At 43.0% G+C, this 22,507-nt stretch overlaps 1 protein-coding gene across 1 annotated transcript; it reads left to right on the forward strand.

The window, feature by feature from the left end:
* The first annotated feature begins 5,886 nt into the window (after window positions 1–5,886).
* LOC138853378 (uncharacterized) lies at window positions 5,887–21,107 on the forward strand. Its single transcript, XM_070089675.1, has 3 exons — window positions 5,887–6,575; window positions 7,424–7,524; window positions 20,733–21,107. Exons 1-3 carry the CDS (start codon window positions 5,984–5,986, stop codon window positions 21,105–21,107), a joined length of 1,068 nt encoding a protein of 355 aa, XP_069945776.1. The 5' UTR covers window positions 5,887–5,983.
* Window positions 21,108–22,507: the final 1,400 nt, after the last annotated feature.

Here is a 22,507-nt window from a genome sequence, read left to right on the forward strand (position 1 = left end):
TGCTGTAAAGCTACTCAGAGCAAGGGTAGGGAACCTACTCAGAGCAAGGGTGGTGAACCTGCTCTGAGCGAGGGCGGTGAACCTACTCAGTAAGAGTAGTGAACCTACTCAGAGCAAGGGCTGAGAACCTACTGCCGGTACCACTGAGTGGTAGGCCGACGTCACGTTGGTCACGTGACTGAGGGAGACTTAAGTACCTGAAGTGCTAACCGGCACTTACACTAGTGGTTTCCCACTACATGACAATATTAAGAACTGCTAACAAAACATAATATAATACAATATTAGCATTAGCATATATATTATAAAATAAAGGAGCACATCCTTGTATAAAATATAACGGGTATGGCCATACTCGTAACACCAGGGACATGAAGAAGTGAACCAGGGACATGAGTAAGGGAACCAGGGACATTAAGAAGGGAACTAGGGACGTGATGAAGGGAACCAGGGACATAAGGAAACCATGGACATGAGGAAGGGAACCAAGGACATGAGAGAGGGAACCAGGGACATTAAGAAGGGAACCAGGCACATGAAGAAAGGGAACCAGGGACATGAGGAAGGGAACCAGGGACAATAAGAAGGGAACTAGGGACGTGATGAAGGGAACCAGGGACATAAAGAAGGAAACCATGGACATGAGGAAGGGAACCAAGGACATGAGGAAGGGAACCAGGGACATTAAGAAGGGAACCAGGGACATGAAGAAAGGGAACCAGGGACATGAGGAAGGGAACCTAGGATAAGGGGTCACACACTAAGCTAAACACAAAAATAAGTGATAAAAGATATCAAAGAAATTCTGATTTATTTTGCTCCGGAAAATTAAGACAGAATGAAGACAGAGGAGAGAGTGACAGAGGAACGCTTGATTCACACCATCAAGTACGAGAGCCAGGCTGGCTAGACTCCAGTAGATAACGCCATAGTTAACCCCAGAGGCAGGGCCAAGAGCTGTTTTTCTACTAACTTGGTGAGTACAGTTCACCAACACGAACACACACATACACACGAAAATGTGACATACACTAAAAACGACACACACACACACACACACACACACACACACACACACACACACACACATACATACACCAGTATCTGAGTCACCTTTAACAACGAAAGAAACTCCTAATTAATTCATTCTCGTACCTGGTATTTAGTGTGGCAGCAGAAGTTTTGTCTAAGGTCGCGTGTCAGAAAACCTCCAACCTAAGAATATATCAGGATAAACAAACTTTTAGCATATCATTAGGGAACAGATGTTTAAAAAGAAGAACCATGTAACGACAGTAAACTTCCCAGCATTTTCGTGATTTCTCCCATTATTAGGGATCTGTAAAAATAATACATGTTCGTGTTCATGTAGGTCTGCCAGGAAGGGTACTGGGCCGGGTCTTGTCCATGTGGTGACCCGGCAATGGCTCCCGGAGTGTCATAGTTGGGAATTCACATTGTCCTCATCGCCACCGAGCAGTGTGGACGAGCTAGACGCTCCTGTTTGAGTTTGTTTTTGCGCAGTTTACCTGATTGAGCTGCCCCTAGCGTTGGTTGGTGGAAACTTTATTTTCTCCAGCATGGCGCTGAATAGCAGAAGAAGAATCAACACTGTCTGCATTGAGATGATCCGTGGTGCTGTCACGGGATCCAACATGGATTTATTATTACCAGCGATCATTCGCGATACCTATGGTATAGCAAATGAGGAGATAAGTGATGTCGCACTCAATGGAACAACAAGAATCTTTGTTAAAATGACGTCTGCACGAGTCTACGAGGCGGTGGTCGACAAGTATCAGGAGACCATCATACCGGTTAATACAGCTGTGTCGGTGAGACTCCATGATGTATCTCGACATTACACTTGGGTGAAAATAAGGAATGTGCCTTTTGAGGCGACTGATTTTGATATTACCAGTGAACTGCGTACTTATGGGACGGTTCACGTAGCCACAGCAGGGAGATGGGCAACTGGACCGTATGCAGGTGCGCTGGAAGGTTCATATAGTGTTAAAATGACTCTTCGACACCCTATTCCTTCATATGTTGTGTTGAAGGAATTACGGACTCAAGTCTATGTAACGTATGCGGGGCAACAACGTACGTGTCGACTATGTGGGTCATATGACCACATCGCGGCGCAGTGTGGGAAACGAAGTGGGTACCCGGCACAACAGCAACGGCAACAGCAGCAACAGCAGCCAGTGGGCGAGGTAGGCGATGAGCGAGAACAGTCTCTTGCTACACCGGCCCAACAATGGTTGTCATGGAGTGAGGAGGTGGACAAAGGAGCTCGAATCGCCAGTTGTAACGCTACAAGGAGAATCTCAGTCATTGGACATACATAAGGTTTTTGAGGAGAGACTACCTAATATGGGTGAAGAAGTGGCGGCGTCTTTGGTAAAGGCGTTGGATGACTTGTTAGAGGAATCAGTCCTAGATCAGGTGGAAGACCCAGGCTTAGTTATGGGGACGGCTGTGAATGAAGGTATGGCAGGAGATGACGGTTTGTCGACGAGAGAGTCTAAAGGATTGAAGATGCATGCAGTAGAGGTGGAGGTGCATCAGGACGGTGCTTCAGATGTCAAAATGCAGGTGGAGGGCGGGACACGAAAGAGGACTGCAGCATCATCGGATTCTGATGATGTGCTCACTCCTGCCCAACGCCCTGGGAAAAAGTCTTGGGTGGAGGTACAGCAGAGAGGGAATGGTGAACCCAAGGATCAAGGGATTGCAAAGGTGATTCCCAATAAAGGGGGGAGGGACAGAGGTGCTGCAAAACGAACTGGGGTAAAGTCAATGCCGGGGACAAAAGGAAAACCCATTTGTTGAATTCAAGTGTTTTACTATAAATATTAACGGGTTGAGAGCTGAGAGGAAGCTTAAGTGGTTTAATGAGTATTTGGTGCGACTTGGTGTGGATGTGGTATTCTTACAGGAACATAATTTTTGGCCTGGTTATGAGTTGGATATGAGTGGTTATAATGTGTACATGGAACATGCGACACGTTTGAAAGGTGGGGCTGCCATTTTGGTAAAGGAAACTAGCCCGTTTATAATAAGGCGTAGTGAAGGGGGGGGGGAGGGGAGGGTAATTAGAGTGGATGGAACCTGGGGTAGGGTTCCCATTAGTTTAGTATGTGTATATGGCCCGGCTGAGGGTGACGTGAGTATTAAAACTAAATTTGTTCAGGACGTACTGGTCTCTATTTTTTACGTGGTTTACCGAATGTTGCAATAATAGGCGGAGATTGGAATTGCGTGATACGTCGTAAAGATGTGGAGCCTAGAGGTGCGGGGTGTTGTTTGGGTATATTGGGGGATATATTGACCGGGGTGGGGTTAAAGGATGTGTGTGGGGGGGGAGGGATGGTAGAGCATACCTTCATCAAACGAGGTTATGCGGCGAGGTTGGACCGAATGTACGTGCCTAGTGCGGTTACTGTGCGGAGGGTGGATGTGATAGATGTGGTTTTTTCGGATCATAGAGGAGTGGTAATAGATGTGGATATTGAGGGTGTACCTCGGAGGGGTCCATCATTTTGGAAATTGAATGTAAAGTTATTAAAGGAAAAGGATAGTCTTTTGTCTTTTGGACATATGTGGGATCGTTTAGTGGTAGAAGCACCAGGGGATGTTGCCATGGTTAATTGGTGGGAAACGATAGCTAAAAAACGTATTAAGGAATATTATATTAATCGAGGGACGAGATATAATCAGTTACAATACGGTTTTCAAAAATATTTAGAGGGGCAGTTGCGCGAATGTTATGCACAAATTAATGCTAATTATCCTGTTATTGAAATTGAAAGTTTGAAGGAAAATATCCGGAATTTACAAAATGAGAGGTTTGATGGGAAAAGGCTTAAGGGCGGGATTGAGGAGGTTTTGTGGGGAGATCGGCCGTCGGCGTGTGTATTGCGGAGTCAACACACACGTCGCAAGGCAATGGAGTTAATGGGGTTGAATGTTCAGGTAGGTATGCAAGGGTATAAAGTGGACCAGGTGTTGACGACAACTGAGGGTATGAGTTGGTATATTGATGCTTGGGTTAAGTTGAAAACGCAAAGTGTGGGAATAAGCGAAATAGCATTACAGTCAATTGGAAGGTTTGTGCAATGTGAGTTGACAGAGCATGATCGATTCGTTTTGGAAGGCCCGATAACGGAGTGTGATACATGGGAAGCTTTATCCGGGGCGCAATTAGGTAAGGCACCAGGAATTGATGGGTTGCCCAGTGACTTTTATCTTCAAAATTGGAGCGTTTTAAAAGGGGTTTTGGTAAGATTATTCAATATCCTTAAGCGGGATCGGGTTTTAGGGGCACAGCAACGGATGGCTGTGGTCGTTCTAGTGCCTAAAGGTGAGCCATTAACAGTCAAAGACTATCGTGCTATTACGTTATTGTGTGGTGATTATAAGATTTTTGCAAGAATTTTAGCTAACAGAATAAAAAAGGTCCTGGGTAAAGTGATTGATAAGGGGCAATATGGGGTACCGGGAAGATCTGTGTATGACGGGCATGGGTTGATTAGAAGTTTTATTGAAGAAAGAGTAAAATTGGGAGTGGGGGGGGTGTTGGCTATAGATTGGGAGGCGGCATATGATAGTGTAGAAAGGGAAGCGTTATGGAAGATTATGAGATGGCAGGGGTTTGGAGAGGAAATTATATCATGGGCCAAATTAATGTATCAAGATGCATCCTTGCGGGTGCAGGTAAATGGAAGGTTAGGAGAACAAATTCAGATGAGAAGGGGTCTACGTCAAGGTTGTCCCCTTTCACAAATATTTTTTGCGTGTTTACAGGATCCCTTTTATAGAGGAATTAGGGTCTTATTGGCAGCAAATGGGGTTTGTGACGAAAGGGGTGGGGGGGCTGGCATTGTTGGATATGTTGATGACACAACGATTTTATTAAGTGGTAACAGGGATTTGCCTCGGGTGGAAAAGTTAGTAAACGTTTTTGAAAAGGCTTCTGGCATGTCAATTAATAAGGAGAAAACGAAGTATATGGATCTTGGGGATGGGTTAAGTGAGGAATGTGAAGTAGTTGAAAGGTGGAAAAAGGTGGACCAATTACTGATATGTGGAATCGTTTATGTAAGTGATATCAAGTTAGCACAACAAATAAATTCAGTGCGTATTGTAGATGGTGTACTGAAGCGCCTTAGTGGTTTACGAGCTGCACACTTAACTTTGCATCAAAGAGTAATTACAACGAATGTCCTATTATATAGTAAACTTTGGCATGTAGCAGCAATATATCCGATACTTCGTAGTGAGATACAAAGGTGACAAAAGCGCGTTTTTAGATTCATTTGGGGTACTGGAAGCGAATGGTTAGGTAGAGCGGTTGTCACACTCCCGGTTGGCCGAGGAGGGCTGGATCTTATAGCTGTTGAAAAGAGTGTACATCTCAGTAAAGCCTTGATGCTGTCGCAGGGCTCTTGATATACGGAATTGATTTCCTCTCATTCCCAGTAGTTCTATTACCCTAAATAATAGTGTTACTGTTAAGGAATGATGGCGAGTATTTAGTCCCAGCTCCTGGTCCCGAAAGACTGGCATTACATTAAGGTTCTCTAAGGATAGGTGGTGACCCTTATAGCAATATATATATATATATATATATATATATATATATATATATATATATATATATATATATATATATATATATATATATATATATATATATATATATATATATATATATATATATATATATATATATATATATATATATATATATATATATAATATAATATTATGGTAGTTTACAGTGACATAGGATAATATAGTAGTTAATGGTGTGATCTTGAAATCGTGTAGATTTAAGTGTTACATTTAATGTTAATAAAGTTACGTTGTTCTACAGGTTGGTTGCGAGTTGGGTGGCGGGCTCCCCGACACACCTCCCCAACACACCACCCTGGCTGCCAACTCGGCTCCCCTGGCGGCCTACCCGCCCGCCCCAGATATGTCCCATATGTCCTCCTATTACAACGCCTACCCGGACTACCGGCCGCCGCACCCGCCCGATGAATACCCGGGCGCGCCGGGCGGCCAGGGCGGAGGCGGGGGCGGCGGGGGGCACTGCGGCCAGGAGTACGACCCTAGAATGCCCCCGACTCATCCCTACTACACCCAGCAAGGCTACCCGCGCTACCCGCCCTACGACAGACTCATGAATAATTATTACAACGCGCAGACACCTCAGCACCCGCACACTCCGCATGGCATGCAACCGCATGACGCCCACGACTACCGCGACCCCTCGCCCGCAGCGCCCACCTGCATGGGGCAGCAGGCCTCCCCGCCCGTGCAGCAGTACCCCTCCTGCAAGATGGCGGGGCAGGGGCCGCCGCAGCAGCAGCAGCCACAGCAGCAGCAGCCACAACAGCAGCAGCCACCGGGCATGGACCCCAACGGTGGCCCGCCACAGGATACCTCTCTCCACATGACCGCCCAGGACCACCAAGGCTGGGGCACTCAACAACCACCTCAACAGCAACAAAACGCATCCTCGGCCCTACCCTCTCCCCTCTACCCTTGGATGAGAAGTCAGTTCGGTAAGTTAAGCTCACACGTTTATTCTTTTATCTGATATAATTCACTGTTATATATATATATATATATATATATATATATATATATATATATATATATATATATATATATATATATATATATATATACATATATATATATATATATATATATATATATATATATATATATATATATATATATATATATATATATATATATATATATATATATATATATGTCGTGCTGAATAGATAAAATTGGTCAATTAGCAAGAACTCATTGAAAATTAAATCCTTTCTCAAATTTTCTTTTATATGTTTGGAGACGTATTTTTTTCATTTATGTTAATGTAAAAATTAATAATTTTGTAACAGAAGAACCTTAGAAAACTTACCTAACCTTATTATAACAAGTGCAATTTAATTTAGCCTAATCCAACTTAATATATTTCAGATAAGCTTACAATAATTTAATAAATACAATGAAATAGGTTTTTTCTTTTGGTTCAAAATTAATTTTGGGAAATTATTGCAAAAACAAATTTTCGCTTGCCTTATTCGACAAGAAGAGCGTTGCTATTTAAGCCAAAATCGCAAGTTTTACCTCTTCGGCACAATATATATATATATATATATATATATATATATATATATATATATATATATATATATATATATATATATATATATATATATATATATATATATTGTCTGTGTGTATATATAAGATGTTCTATATATAACCTAACAAGAAGGAACTATCAAACATTCTCGGGGAACGTTCTTGAGGATCCTTAACCCACACCAGTTCAAGCAAAAGTTTAATGCGTAAGTATATAAAGTTTGTACAAAATACGTTCCTCCTACAGGATTAAATATTGTAAGAGACTGTACGAAGATCTACAGAAGGAAGAGGGTTACTGAATTACTTACAAAAAAGAGAAACAACGAGAGAAAGATATTCTACAACGTGAGATTACTGATACCGAACAGTAACTAAAACATTTAAACACGACGGAAAAGGAGAAACAAAAGGTTCAGGAAATTGAAAAAAAAAAGTATATATATTTCTACACGAACACAAAATTTAAGTCAAAACCCACTGGTACTACTCACAGAAGGTTCATACTCCGATGAAATAAAACAAAGAAAAACCTAGGTTCTAGAAAAAAAATTTGAATCAATGTTCAGTTGTTTACCAAGCGATAGGAAGAGCCGGATAATTTTCTTTTTCATTACCTCTACCCATGTATTGTAGATAAATGGTTCAAAGAACCGACATGTTGTTAAATTAGACACATGTGCAACTCTTGGGTATCTACAAGACCTTCTTCACGGCTGCTGCAACTAACCCATCTCTTTGGGAAGGACCTACTTCCACTGGGGAATCCCGCCTACCAGTGACTTTGCCCTCGTCTGCTGCCCGTCCCTATCCACTGACGCCTATATAACCGCCAGTCTTCTTGTCTTTGCTCCAGATTCTCCTCCACCACGATGCTGTGAACACTAACTCCAAGATGAAAGTTAAGACACATGTGCAACATCTGGATATCTTTATTGTAGACGTTTCGCCATCCAGTGGCTTTATCAATACAGATTCTAGGACATAATAGGAAGACAGTAGAACTATATACAAAAGATGAGGTAATCAGTCCCTCGGCCTTGGAGTTAGTGTTCACAGCATCGTGGTGGAGGATTATGAGTGTGTATTTGAAACGTAGTTAAAAGCGGGAGGGGGGGCGAGGGAAGGCGGACTTCATAAGATACGTCAGGATATGCAACGGTGGTGGGTGGGTAGGGAGTTCATAATAGGTGAGACAATGTTACGGGTCATCATAAACATGAGCGATCCTTCACATATTAAATTGGGAAACCTTGATGGGGTGGAAGGTAAGGCAGTGGTAGCAGTGGTAGAAGGGATTTATCCGATGTATGATTGGCGAAATATCTGGGGGCGTTTGAACAAATTACGTTTAAAACCTAAAGTACGAGAAGTTATGTATAGATTTTTACATGGGATCTTACCGTCTGGAATGGTTTTATTCCATAAGAGAATAAGGGACGATGGGATATGTAAGGCTTGTGGTGGATTGGAGACTGTTTTCCATATTGTATATTTTTGCGAATGTATTGAACTAGTAAGGGTTTGGTTGGGTAAGGTAATTAGGTTAGTGGGAGGGGGGGGGGGTTTGCAGGTGTTGAGGGTTTTAAGCTTAGACATAGGTGGGGTGAATCAAATGGTAGAGAATGCGGTAGGGTATATAATTACGGATTATATTTATATGTCTTGGGCTATGAGAGGAGCGAACGTGTGTGAAAGAATTAATGCATTAACAGCAACTTTTTATAGGACAAAGTGTAGGAATAAGGAGGTGTATGGGGGGAGATGGGAGAGGGATTTAAGTGAGGGTTATAGGAATTTCACATTACGGGATTTACGGGAGTTGAAAGGCAGGTAAGGGGGATGAAATGGGCTGGTTTCCTAGAATGGTTGGTAGCATGATGAGTTTGATGAATGTTATATGAGGTATGTCTGGGGTGCAATTTTAACATTATTTGTTCCGAGTGTGTCAAGTACAATACAGTTATATTTGGAATTATCGACTTATAACTATGTATGTGTATGTGTGTATGTATATACATGTATATGTGTACTCACCTAGTTGTACTCACCTAGTTGAGGTTGCGGGGGTCGAGTCCGAGCTCCTGGCCCCGCCTCTTCACTGATCGCTACTAGGTCACTCTCCCTGAGCCGTGAGCTTTATCATACCTCTGCTTAAAGCTATGTATGGATTCTGCCTCCACTACATCGCTTCCCAAACTATTCCACTTACTGACTACTCTGTGGCTGAAGAAATACTTCCTAACATCCCTGTGATTCATCTGTGTCTTCAGCTTCCAACTGTGTCCCCTTGTTACTGTGTCCAATCTCTGGAACATCCTGTCTTTGTCCACCTTGTCAATTCCTCTCAGTATTTTGTATGTCGTTATCATGTCCCCCCTATCTCTCCTGTCCTCCAGTGTCGTCAGGTTGATTTCCCTTAACCTCTCCTCGTAGGACATACCTCTTAGCTCTGGGACTAGTCTTGTTGCAAACCTTTGCACTTTCTCTAGTTTCTTCACGTGCTTGGCTAGGTGTGGGTTCCAAACTGGCGCCGCATACTCCAATATGGGCCTAACGTACACGGTGTACAGGGTCCTGAATGATTCCTTATTAAGATGTCGGAATGCTGTTCTGAGGTTTGCTAGGCGCCCATATGCTGCAGCAGTTATTTGGTTGATGTGCGCTTCAGGAGATGTGCCTGGTGTTATACTCACCCCAAGATCTTTTTCCTTGAGTGAGGTTTGTAGTCTCTGACCCCCTAGACTGTACTCCGTCTGCGGCCTTCTTTGCCCTTCCCCAATCTTCATGACTTTGCACTTAGTGGGATTGAACTCCAGGAGCCAATTGCTGGACCAGGTCTGCAGCCTGTCCAGATCCCTTTGTAGTTCTGCCTGGTCTTCGATCGAGTGAATTCTTCTCATCAACTTCACGTCATCTGCAAACAGGGACACCTCAGAGTCTATTCCTTCCGTCATGTCATTCACAAATACCAGAAACAGCACTGGTCCTAGGACTGACCCCTGCGGGACCCCGCTGGTCACAGGTGCCCACTCTGACACCTCGCCACGTACCATGACTCGCTGCTGTCTTCCTGACAAGTATTCCTTGATCCATTGTAGTGCCTTCCCTGTTATCCCTGCTTGGACCTCCAGTTTTTGCACCAATCTCTTGTGTGGAACTGTGTCAAACGCCTTCTTGCAGTCCAAGAAAATGCAATCCACCCACCCCTCTCTCTCTTGTCTTACTGCTGTCACCATGTCATAGAACTCCAGTAGGTTTGTGACACAGGATTTCCCGTCCCTGAAACCATGTTGGCTGCTGTTGATGAGATCGTTCCTTTCTAGGTGTTCCACCACTCTTCTCCTGATAATCTTCTCCATGATTTTGCATACTATACATGTCAGTGACACTGGTCTGTAGTTTAATGCTTCATGTCTGTCTCCTTTTTTAAAGATTGGGACTACATTTGCTGTCTTCCATGCCTCAGGCAATCTCCCTGTTTCGATAGATGTATTGAATATTGTTGTTAGGGGTACACATAGCGCCTCTGCTCCCTCTCTCAATACCCATGGGGAGATGTTATCTGGCCCCATTGCCTTTGAGGTATCTAGCTCACTCAGAAGCCTCTTCGCTTCTTCCTCGGTTGTGTGCACTGTGTCCAGCATTTGGTGGTGTGCCCCACCTCTCCGTCTTTCTGGAGTCCCTTCTGTCTCCTCTGTGAACACTTCTTTGAATCTCTTGTTGAGTTCTTCACATACTTCACGGTCATTTCTTGTTGTCTCTCCTCCTTCCTTCCTTAGCCTGATTACCTGGTCCTTGACTGTTGTTTTCCTCCTGATGTGGCTGTACAACAGTTTCGGGTCAGATTTGGCTTTCGCTGCTATGTCATTTTCATATTGTCTTTGGGCCTCCCTTCTTATCTGTGTATATTCGTTTCTGGCTCTACGACTGTTCCCCTTATTCTCCTGGGTCCTTTGCCTTCTATATTTCTTCTGTGTGTGTATGTATATATGTGTAGTAGTATGTGTGTATATGTATGTGTATATGTATATGTGTATGTATGTATATGTATGTGTATGTATGTATGTATGTATATATATATATATATATATATATATATATATATATATATATATATATATATATATATATATATATACATATATATATATATATATATATATATGTATATGTATATATATATATATATGTATGTATATGTGTATGTATGTTTACTTGTATATACCATTAATGGTTTTTCTCATGAACATTTTCATTATTCAATACATATTTTCTATGCGTATTTATGATTTTGATACAATGTGTAAATGCGAAAATGGCTTTTTATGTTTCAGTTTAATTTACAATGTATTTTTGTAAGCACAATTGATGTGGTGCCAATAGAAGCATAGTGTGTTTTTATATATTTGAGTATTGTTTTTCTTTTTAATTTGTCTAAATGGTGGCAATACTATGTATGTAGTTTAAGATAATTACGAACCCTTGAAGTTGTAAGAATGGATGAAGTTATTCGTGGTTGAGTTGACATAATATTATAAGTGACGTTGGAAGTAATTGTGTTCAATTAGACAATATACTTTATATAATTTATATGTATGTACATGAATGGTAAATTGAAGTCTGAATTTAAAGGTGAAGAGTGGGTTTTCCTTTTTTATGGTTCTTTTTTTCTTTATGGTAATACAAGGTTGAATCATGTATACCAACAAATATGGTTAGGGGTATGTGGTAAAATTTTCGTGTTGATTAGACATTTATAATACAGATGGAATACTAGGCTTAGGTTAGGGTAAATTTATGATAATTGTGGAATGTTCTTTGATTCAAACTGCTCTTTATTATGCAAATTGGGTAGAATGTTTCTACGTATGGCATTATTGAAAATGTTGAGCTAAATCTAATGTGTAATGTACATGTGCACACCTGGGCGAGCAGCTGCGCGGACCGTGCAGTTCTCATGGACCTGTATGGTCGGTGTAGGTTTCGCTTAGATGTGTTCTTGACATCATTGGTTAATTATCCTATATTTCTTTCCGTGCTCTGAGCAGAAGGAATTTAGTCTGTAACGAAATAATGAAAGTATACTTGTATTTTATTATTCTAGTGTAAATTAAGAGCAATGATGATTAATTTGAAGAAGAGTTAATATAGGTTTGCATGTTTTTACGAAAGTTAACTTATCCACATGTAGCTAGTATAGGACAGTTTTAAGCTTCGGTATCTGATTTTATATGTAGGTTATAGTGGTCATATTTGTTATATTATGTTATTCGTTACTGTTTCAATATCTAATGCAACGTTTTTTCAGTTATTGTTCATATATTGTCATCTTTATGGTTTTTCCTTTTGTCTATTGTCTATTTGTTGGTTTTAAATAAAATAAATAAAAAAAAAACCTGGGATCCATATTTCGTTGTCATAATGATCCTTTATGTGGGTCTCTGTGAGTGCTGCAAACAGTGCATTTGATTCCGTGAGCAGTCCCTTGATATAAGGAATTTTATTGTTTTTTGACGGCTTTAGACCCTGTATGTTTGCAAAGACAAATGTCGTTGTGTTGGTGGAATTTAGGGGGGTTTTATTTGCTGGCTCTGATATCTGTTCTTCAGGAGTAGAGGCCAACGTCCGTGCCTCTGCTCCAGAAGTGTTTTCAGTTGGTGTAGGATTATTGTCATTTCTTGCCAGTCTTTATTCCCTCCTGGCCCTAAAAAACTTCTGTCCCTGGAGAGGTTGTGGCTCCTCTCTTTTGTTTTCCAATATCTAGCTGGTCTGTGTCTTCTAAGTCCCCTTTAGATGATGTGCCTGGCAGTATGCATTGTAGCATTTTCTTTCATGCATTGATGACACATTTCTGGGTGAAATAAGTTACAGGAGGAGAAGTTGCACTCTCCTGTTGTCATGTGGGTGCGGCATTTTTTGGGATAGTCAAAGGTGCATGTCCCACCTGTTCTACCAGATATACCATGCCTACAGATACCCGAGGCACAGTATTTACATAGATTGCAATTCTGTTTGCTAGGATTTATTGTAGCTGCGTTCGCTGCTGGTAAATTTATTTTTCCTGTTTCCTCCCTATCTTTCACCCCTGTATGGGCATCAGTGCTTCCACCAGGTTTTGCTGGTAGTGTGTCGACACTGTTCCCTGAGGCATCATCCCATGATCCATCTCCAGCAGTATCTCTGTTTTGAACCTCTGTGGACTGAATAACATTGTCTTCACTCTCCTGTAGGACAACACTAGTACCCTCACGAGCACTGTCTTCTAAGACATCACTAGAACCCTCTGGAGCACTTTCCTCCAGGACAACACTAGCACCTTCAGCACTGTCCTCCAGGACAGCACTAGCACCCTCAGGAGCACTGTCCAAGACGGCCCCGTCCCTGCCACCCATCTTATTTTCCCAGCTGTCATACCATGCTGACATGTCTTTCAAGAAGGATTTTTATTGGTGTTCTTGTCTTTCAATATAGATGTCATTTCCTCATACAGGTGTTCTCGTTTGGACAGACCCAAAAACATCTCTCTGAGTTTATGTCAAGGGTGGTCACTGGTTTAAAATCCCTGCATATACCATGGGACCATTGACCACAAAGATTGCAAGCAATCCAGGCCTGTTTTTGCCCCTTACTCTTTCTGCAGACTACACAGATCTTCATGGTAGTGGTCATCTTGCAAAACTTGACAACTCTCCTAGCTAGCTAGCCTATAATTCCTCGAAGTATTTATTTTTTTGTAGCAGTTCTCCCGATATGGCTTTATTTCCAACGAAACCGTTTGAATCCGGCGAATCTGGACGAATCCAGTTAGTGGGTCACTGTATATTTTTTTTACTAAACAGTAGATCTGTCTATCTGTATTGTATCTATTTGTTGTAGTTACTGTTGGGGTGTTTGACGAGGGTGTAAAGCCCCGTCAGTTAATGAAACCAGTCAGAGGATACCTTGTTAACAACGAATCCGTTTGAATCCAGTCATTGGATAAATCCGGGCAAATCCGGATTAGGCTCACTGGGTGATTTTTGGACTAGCTCATGAAAGGAACTACTGGAAAAATGTGTTCAGTTTGATGCAGAAAGTATAACTTGCGTTTTTGGGAGCCGGTGGCTTCTGTAGATGAAGATTACTGGAGGAATAATGATTTTCGTTGTGTATATTGCGATCACTGCTAACTCCAGGTTACCACAAACTGTATACGTCACTCCATCACAATAAGTACTAACAACTATACACTGTTTATCATATGTCTACAAAACTGCACACTTTTTGTATTTCCTCGAGATTTTGCACCTCTTCGTATTTCAACAGGAATGTTCTACTGGTATCACTAATTATAGGTCAGGTACACTAGCAGACCTGAGTGGGAGGTTCTGACGACTGCTGGCAACGTTTACAACATGAACCTGCCTCTTTCGGCCTAACACTTCAGATTTAAATTTCACTTTATCATTTATTATCCATATACTAGGGTACCACTGTGGTACACACTACAACACTATGTATAACATACTATGTGGCATGCAAAGAGTACGTAACCTTTATTCGGTGCATGTACACACCCTCATTTACAGGCTATCTCCCCCAACCAGCGAACCAGGTTGCTGAGAGTTGATGATGGGGCCCCGTCGTTCAACTAGTGACCAGGTTCCAGCCAATAAGAAGATGGTTTTGGCAATCGCAGAGGTTATGTGGGTACCACTCTCCTGTCTGCCCTTGTCATTTCCATTCTAGAGCTGGTTGAAGCACGGTGGCTTCTATTACTGCCTTGCTTACCGTGGAGTGCACTATACTTATCACTGTACATAGTGTACATATTGCTGTTCTAAATCGGTGAAGGATAATATAAGTCTAAACTTTTTCTGCTGTGTTTATTTTGCTCCCTTTACACCCAAGATAACAGGCCATTTGGAATCCTGGGTTGTAATATGGGGGCCTGTCTGGGAGCTGGAGCTGGACTTAGAGAAATGGTTGAGCTTAGGGTGAAGTTCGTAGCAGGAACATTGTGCAGCTTGCTGTCTGGCATTGCATTAGCTTTGCCTACGCTTTACAAATTTTGCGTGTCAGTTGCTTTGTTATGGTCAGCCTTGCTATTGTGTGATCGTTCAACAGCTCGCTACTAGTTTGTTCGGTGTGCTCGCTTTGCTACGGTCAATCTTCTAGAACAGTGTAGCTGTCTGGCATTGCTTTACAAATTTTGCGTGTCAGTTGTTACTAGCCTGTTCGGTGTGGAGAATTTTGCAGTCAGCTTTGCTTGTATGGGTATTCTGCAATCGTACTGTGCATAGCTAAGCGTGTTCTGCAAATTAACGTGTTACGATGGGGTATTCTGCAATCGTACTGTGCATAGCGAATAACTTATGCCACCTAGACGAGTCAGACGTCTGGTGTCGGCATATACTTTGCATAACCTACCTAAATTTTTCCTACAGCGTTGTTGGAAAATTGCTCGTTCCATTGGCATTAAATACAAACACACTCTCACAGCTGTGCAACTGCGTTCACTGATTGCTGACAAACTTCGAGAAGAAGAGATGGCACATCAGACTCCTCCCTCTACGGGAGCTAGGGCAAAAACTACTATGTTCTCGCAGGAGGAAGATGATATATCAACGGAGCAAAATAGTCAGTATAGTGCAGCTGGGTTGTCTCAAGGTGAATCAGCGTCGTTGGCACTTGAGCTGGCAAAAATCTATTTTGAGCAAACTAGGGAACAGAGAGCATTCGCAAGGGAAGAATTTGATAGGGAAAGAGAAAGGAGGCAGTTTTCGCATTCTGTAAATGATTTTAGTTTACAAAAAGCAGTACAGCTTGTTCCCCGCTTCAATGAGGCCGAACCAGAACAATTTTTCGAAAGCTTCGAAAATCAGGCTCGAGCCTTGAGGTGGCCGGAACAGCATTGGGCATCGTTGGTTCATACAGCATTGTTTGGTAAGGCACAGGAATTTACGTCAGTATTAAATGACGCTGAATTTTCTGATTATCAAGTAGTGAAGACCACAGTGTTGGGAGCATATACATGTATCCCAGCCAAATACCGTAAGCTTTTTAAACTAAGCAGGCGGCAGCTTGGTCAATCCTTGGTGGATTTTGTACGACAGGAAACCAAAGCTTTTACCAGCTGGTATAAAGCAAGTGATGTCTCTACCTTAGAAGATTTGGTACAGCTTATTCTGATTGATAACCTGCTGGAGTCTGTGGGACCAGAGGTTCGAGTCTTTCTGCAGGATCGTGCATTGGAGGCAGCCAAGTTGGCTGATACCTTCGAAACTAACCGCTCCTTGTCCGAGCGGTCCCGTCTCTCTTTTTAACAGCCTGGCATGAGCAGAGATCGTCAACCTTGGAGAATGAAGTGCCAGCCGGAGGGAGAACGTCTACGTCAGCCAACTAAGTCACCTGGTGAGCCACGCTTCTCAACTTATGGTCTACCTGCTGAGAGACAAACTACTCAACATGGTGCATCTCGACAACAGTATCCAGAGAGACACCAGCCAGAGCGACACCAGTTGCAACGTTCGCAGGGAGTAAAGGGCAAGCCTGTCGTCTGCTTCCTCTGTAACAAAGTAGGTCATATCCGTCCCAACTGCCCCCACAAACCCCAACCCATTGGGAAAATCTCTAATATCCATAGTAACATGTCCCCGAGAGAAGTAGAAAAAGGTATGGCCCCTTATTATTGCAAGAGTCTTATTTCCCTTCAGGAAAACTCAGAAACAACTGAAGTAAAGACCTTTAGAAATACTGGAGCATATTGCTCACTTATAAGAGAAGGAATATTACCCCTTTCAGAGAACACTTCCTTGAATTCCTCTGTTTTATTGGAAGCATTTGGAGGAGCTATATATTCTGTCCCTTTGCATAAAATTTATGTACAGTGCAAATATTACATTGGGTACTTGACTGTAGGTGTCTCAAAAGGATTCCCCATGAAAGATGCCATGTTATTACTGGGTAATAACATTACTACTGTTAGTGCGTGTCCTGAACCTATAATGATAAATTCTTCTCCAGTGTTGGCCATAACTCGGGCAACATCCCAAGGGTTGTCTGGAGAGAATGTTGACCTATCCTTGGACGACTCCGATCTCGGAATAGCCACGTTGTTTTATGAGGCACACCGGCCGGAGCCTCGTAAATCAAGTGAACAGACCCCGATCAAGCCTTCCTATTCCCAGGTTGCAGGATTGCCAGATGTCTCTGTTTCCATGCCCGAGGGACTGTCCTTCCGGGAGGAACAACGAAAGGACCCTTCTTTAAAATTCGCTTCTCAGGCAGCCATGGGTAAATCCTCTTTGGGTCATCCGGTCAAGTATGAAGTTAAAAACGATTATTTGATCTGCACTGAGACTGGTAAGGAGATAGAGGGCCGGCAATTGTATGACAGGTTAGCGGTTCCAACTAAGTTTAGACCTCAAATATTAAATATAGCTCATAATACTTCATTAGGAGGTCACTTAGGAATTACTAAAACCTTATATAGAATCACGAAAGAATTTTATTGGCCAAAATTAAAGAAAGATGTGAAGAATCATATTAGGTGTTGCCGAGAATGTCAGCAAGTAGGGAAACCTGGACATTCCATTAAACCTACACCTCTCCAACCTATACCTGCTGATGGAGAACCTTTTGCAGATTTAATTATAGATTGTGTAGGTCCACTACCTAGGTCAAAGTCTGGAAATCAATATTTATTTACGATTATGGATAAAGTAACCAGGTATCCTGAAGCAATTCCCATGCGCAGTATTAATACTAAAGCTATTCTCAAAGCTTTAACAAAATTCATTTCTTGTTTTGGCATTCCTAAAACTATTCAAAGTGATCAAGGTACTAACTTTACTGCCAAAGCATTTAGGGAAGTATTAACTAGGTTAGGGATAATCCACAACTTATCCACTGCCTATCATCCTCGGTCCCAAGGCGCCTTGGGAAGATTCCATCAGACATTAAAAACCATGATGAGAACTTTTTGCATGCACTTTCCTAAAGACTGGGATGAATCACTACCTTTGTTGCTGTTCTCAGTACGAGAGACGGTGCAAGAGTCTACAGGGTATAGTCCGTTTGAGCTGATCTTTGGGCACAATGTAAGAGGTCCTCTTCGGGTGCTCAAAGAAGGATGGATGGGAGAAGACGTTAGCTCGACACTCTACAACCCGTCTTCAAGGTTGCAGGTGGCACGTCAGTTAGCAAAGGCTAACCTAAAGACAGCTCAAAGTAAGATGAAACAGAGGTATGACAGAAGTGCAAAATTCCGCTCCTTCCATCCAGGAGACAAGGTGTTGGTGCAGGAACCTATACCTGGCCACACCTTGAAAGCTAGATTTACGGGACCTATGCAGATTGTAAGTAGATTATCTGATGTATATTATATGGTAGCTCCCATTGATAAGACCTCAAAAACTAAAATTTACCACATCAATCAATTAAAATCTTTTCATACACCAGATAAAGTCCCAGTAATGACTCTGTCCTCTACCTCTGAGGACGACTGATTCTTTGCACTCTATCTCTGAAATTAATGTTAAACTTTCTAATTCTGTCCTCCTCAAGGATCCTAATCCTTTAATGGAGGGACTATCTGAAACGCAAGCAACAAGTTTAACTGACCTTCTACAGTCACATCCTAATATTTTTTCGGATGTGCCGAAAAAATGTACGTTAGTTTATCATGATGTAGACGTGGGAAACTCTAACCCTATTAAACTCTCCCTCTACAGAGCTAATCCTGAAAAGCAGAGGCTACTTCAGCAGGAAGTAGAATTTTTGTTAAAGCATGGTTTAGTGGAGGAGTCATCTAGTCCATGGGCTTCACCGTGCATCCTTGTTAAGAAGGCTGATGGAGGGTTTCGTATGTGGTGTCTGATACTTGGGATCAACACCTACTTAGACTTAAGGCTCTTTTTGAGACCTTTAAGAGTTCCCATTTAACAGTTAATTTATCTAAATCTTTCTTTGGCCAGGCCACTATCATTTTTCTAGGCCATGAAGTAGATAGTGGTAAAGTTGCCCCTAAACTTGCTAAAGTTCTTGCTATTAAAGATTATCCAGTTCCTCATGATAGGAAATCTCTTCAACGTTTCCTAGGCATGTTACGATTTTACAGAAGATTCTGTAAAAAATTCTCAGATATTGTGGCCCCTCTTACCTCTGTTACCAGTCACAAAGTTCCCTTTAATTGGACCCCAGATTGTCAAACTTCTTTTGACAAAGCAAAAAGAATATTGTGTACTGCACCCATTCTCTTGTCTCCAGACTTCTCCAAACCTTTTTCATTACAGGTTGATGCTTGTGAGTCTGGGGTTGGGGCAGTACTATTACAAAACGAGAATGAGGAGTTGCAGCCTGTAGCATACTTTTCAGCCAAGTTCCAGCCACATCAGAGGGCTTACTTTACCATCGAAAAAGAAGCCCTCGCGCTGGTACTGGCTTTGGAGCATTTCGATGTTTATGTGGGCCAGACATCGCAGGTGGTCACAGTCTACAGTGATCACAATCCTCTAATATATCTCCAAGCCATGAAGAACCACAACACAAGGCTCATGCACTGGACGCTAAGGCTGCAGCCCTATAATATAAAAATTGTACATATTGCCGGCAAAGAAAATGTGTTGGCAGACTCTTTATCTAGAGTCTAATATTCTATTTACTTAGGTTAGGATGTTAGGTTACTTGTGGTAACCATTTCCACGCTCTTTTTTTTATCCGCTGGTGTGGGTTTTTTTTTTTAGTGAGGGGATGCGAGCTACCGTCTGCCTGTATCTTGGACCTATGCTAGCCCGACTGACTGCTGTCTCACTCTCAATTTAGGGTTTGGCTTTTTGTCACGAGAAAAGCTGAGCTCTATCTAAGAGTTGGATGGTGGAGAGGAAAGGCGGTCCCATTATTTTGTGCCATGGCGGCACGGTTACCACTGGGAGGTGGCAGCCTAATCCTGAACCTTCTCGGGGTGGGGGTGTGGCATGCAAAGAGTACATAACCTTTATTCGGCGCATGTACACACCCTCATTTACAGGCTATCTCCCCCAACCAGCGAACCAGGTTGCTGAGAGTTGATGATGAGGCCCCATCGTTCAACTAGTGTCCAGGTTCCAGCCAATAAGAAGATGGTTTTGGCAATCGCAGAGGTTATGTGGGTACCACTCTCCTGTCTGCCCTTGTCATTTCCATTCTAGAGCTGGTTGAAGCACGGTCTGCTATCTTGTGGCTTCTATTTCTGCCTTGCTTACCGTGGAGTGCACTATACTTATCACTGTACATAGTGTACATATTGCTGTTCTAAATTGGTGAAGGATGATATAAGTCTAAACTTTTTCTGCTGTGTTTATTTTGCTCCCTTTACACCCAGGATAACAGGCCATTTGGAATCCTGGGTTGTAATATACTATTATCAGGGAGACTGTCTTTCCTCTGACAAAAAAGTTGTAGTATTATTTTCACCAGCAGTCTAGGCCTGAAATTCCCCCCTAAGAGTATAGCGCTGATTTGTTATTGTACACTGATTCTCCTTTTTTGACTCAGTAGATATTATTTTCTACTTGATTAGTTCACTGGCACAGTTTAAAGTTCTAGCACGCAAGAGAGATCGTGAAAAACACGAAAGAACACGGCGACACGGCGTTATGGCGGCATGGCGGCACGGCGGCATGGCGACACGGCGACACGGCGACACGGCGACACGGCGACACGGCGACACGGCGACACGGCGACACGGCGACACGGCGTTATGGCGGCATGGCGGCACGGCGACACGGCGACCCGGCGACACGGCGACATGGCGACACGGTGACACGGCGACTCGGCGTTACGGCGACACGGCGGCACGTCAGCATGGCGGCACGGCGACATGGTTGAGGATGTACAGTCTCTTTCTGTACAGAGTGCTCGGACGATTCTCACTTTTGACTCCAGGACTGACTGAAGAGCATCAGTAGACACGTGGTTACCTCAGGGACAAACCTATAACAGAGGGATGTGTTCTTTTGATCTAGACACATTCCACACTGTGGAACATACTAAAAACAAGCACACCAGCAACTAAACATGAGGTATTGTGTTCACAACATTGTTTGCACGCAAAAAAATGTCTGTGCAAAATAAGATCACTTAGTCATTTAAAAACATGTAATATGGATAACAGTAATGGAACACTGACTGAGAGAAAATAACATGTGAGATACTTGGTCGAACACGTATCCTGTTGACTGCGAACACTGAACACTTAATCATTTATTCTCTCATTATGAAATTGCAAATCAACTTTGGCGGTGTGACGTAATGGTGTGACGTCGTGATGTAACGTTGTACGTGACGTCGTGGTATTACGTCAGGCGTGACATCGTGGGGTAACGTCTGATGTGACGTCATAGGGGCTCTGGTGGCCTGGTGGTTAAAGCTCTCGCTTCACACGGCGAGGGCCTGGGTTCGATTCCCAGCCAGAGTAGAAACATTGGACGTGTTTCTTTCCACCTGTTGTCTATGTTCCCCATCAGTAAAATGGGTACCTGGGTGTTAGTCGACTGGTGTGGGTCGCATCCTGGGACACTGACCTAATTTGCCCGAAATGTTCAACATAACAAGGGGTTTTCTATATAGTAGTATGTCAGTGATGTCAGCTAGGACTGTATACCTTGTACATGTACTTGTAGTAAATAAAGATATTATATTATATTATTATAGAAGCACAGACAGTACAGGGAAGGTGAGGAAGCAGAGGCAGTGCGGGTATGTGAGGGAGGCCAGTAACTCGCGCAGAAAGCATGTAAGCCTCACAGGCCTCACAGGCAGGCTACACGTGCACGGTTGTAACACAGGCCTCACAGGCAGGCTACACGTGCACGGTTGTAACACAGGCCTCACAGGCAGGCTACACGTGCACGGTTGTAACACAGGCCTCACAGGCAGGCTACACGTGCACGGTTGTAACACAGGCCTCACAGGCAGGCTACACGTGCACGGTTGTAACACAGGCCTCACAGGCAGGCTACACGTGCACGGTTGTAACACAGGACTCACAGGCAGGCTACACATGCCCGGCTGTAACACACGCCTCACAGGCAGGCTGTATGTGCACAGCTGTAACACAGGCCTCACAAACAGGCTGTATGTGCACAGCTGTAACACAGGCCTCACAGACAGGCTGTATGTGCACAGCTGTAACACACGCCTCACAGACAGGCTGTATGTGCACAGCTGTAACACAGCCTCACAGACAGGCTGTATGTGCACAGCTGTAACACAGCCTCACAGGCAGGCTGTATGTGCACAGCTGTAACACACGCCTCACAGACAGGCTGTATGTGCACAGCTGTAACACAGGCCTCACAGGCAGGCT

The sequence above is a fragment of the Cherax quadricarinatus genome, chromosome 2 (assembly GCF_038502225.1).
Source record: "Cherax quadricarinatus isolate ZL_2023a chromosome 2, ASM3850222v1, whole genome shotgun sequence".
In the NCBI taxonomy this organism is placed as follows: Eukaryota; Metazoa; Arthropoda; class Malacostraca; order Decapoda; family Parastacidae; genus Cherax; species Cherax quadricarinatus.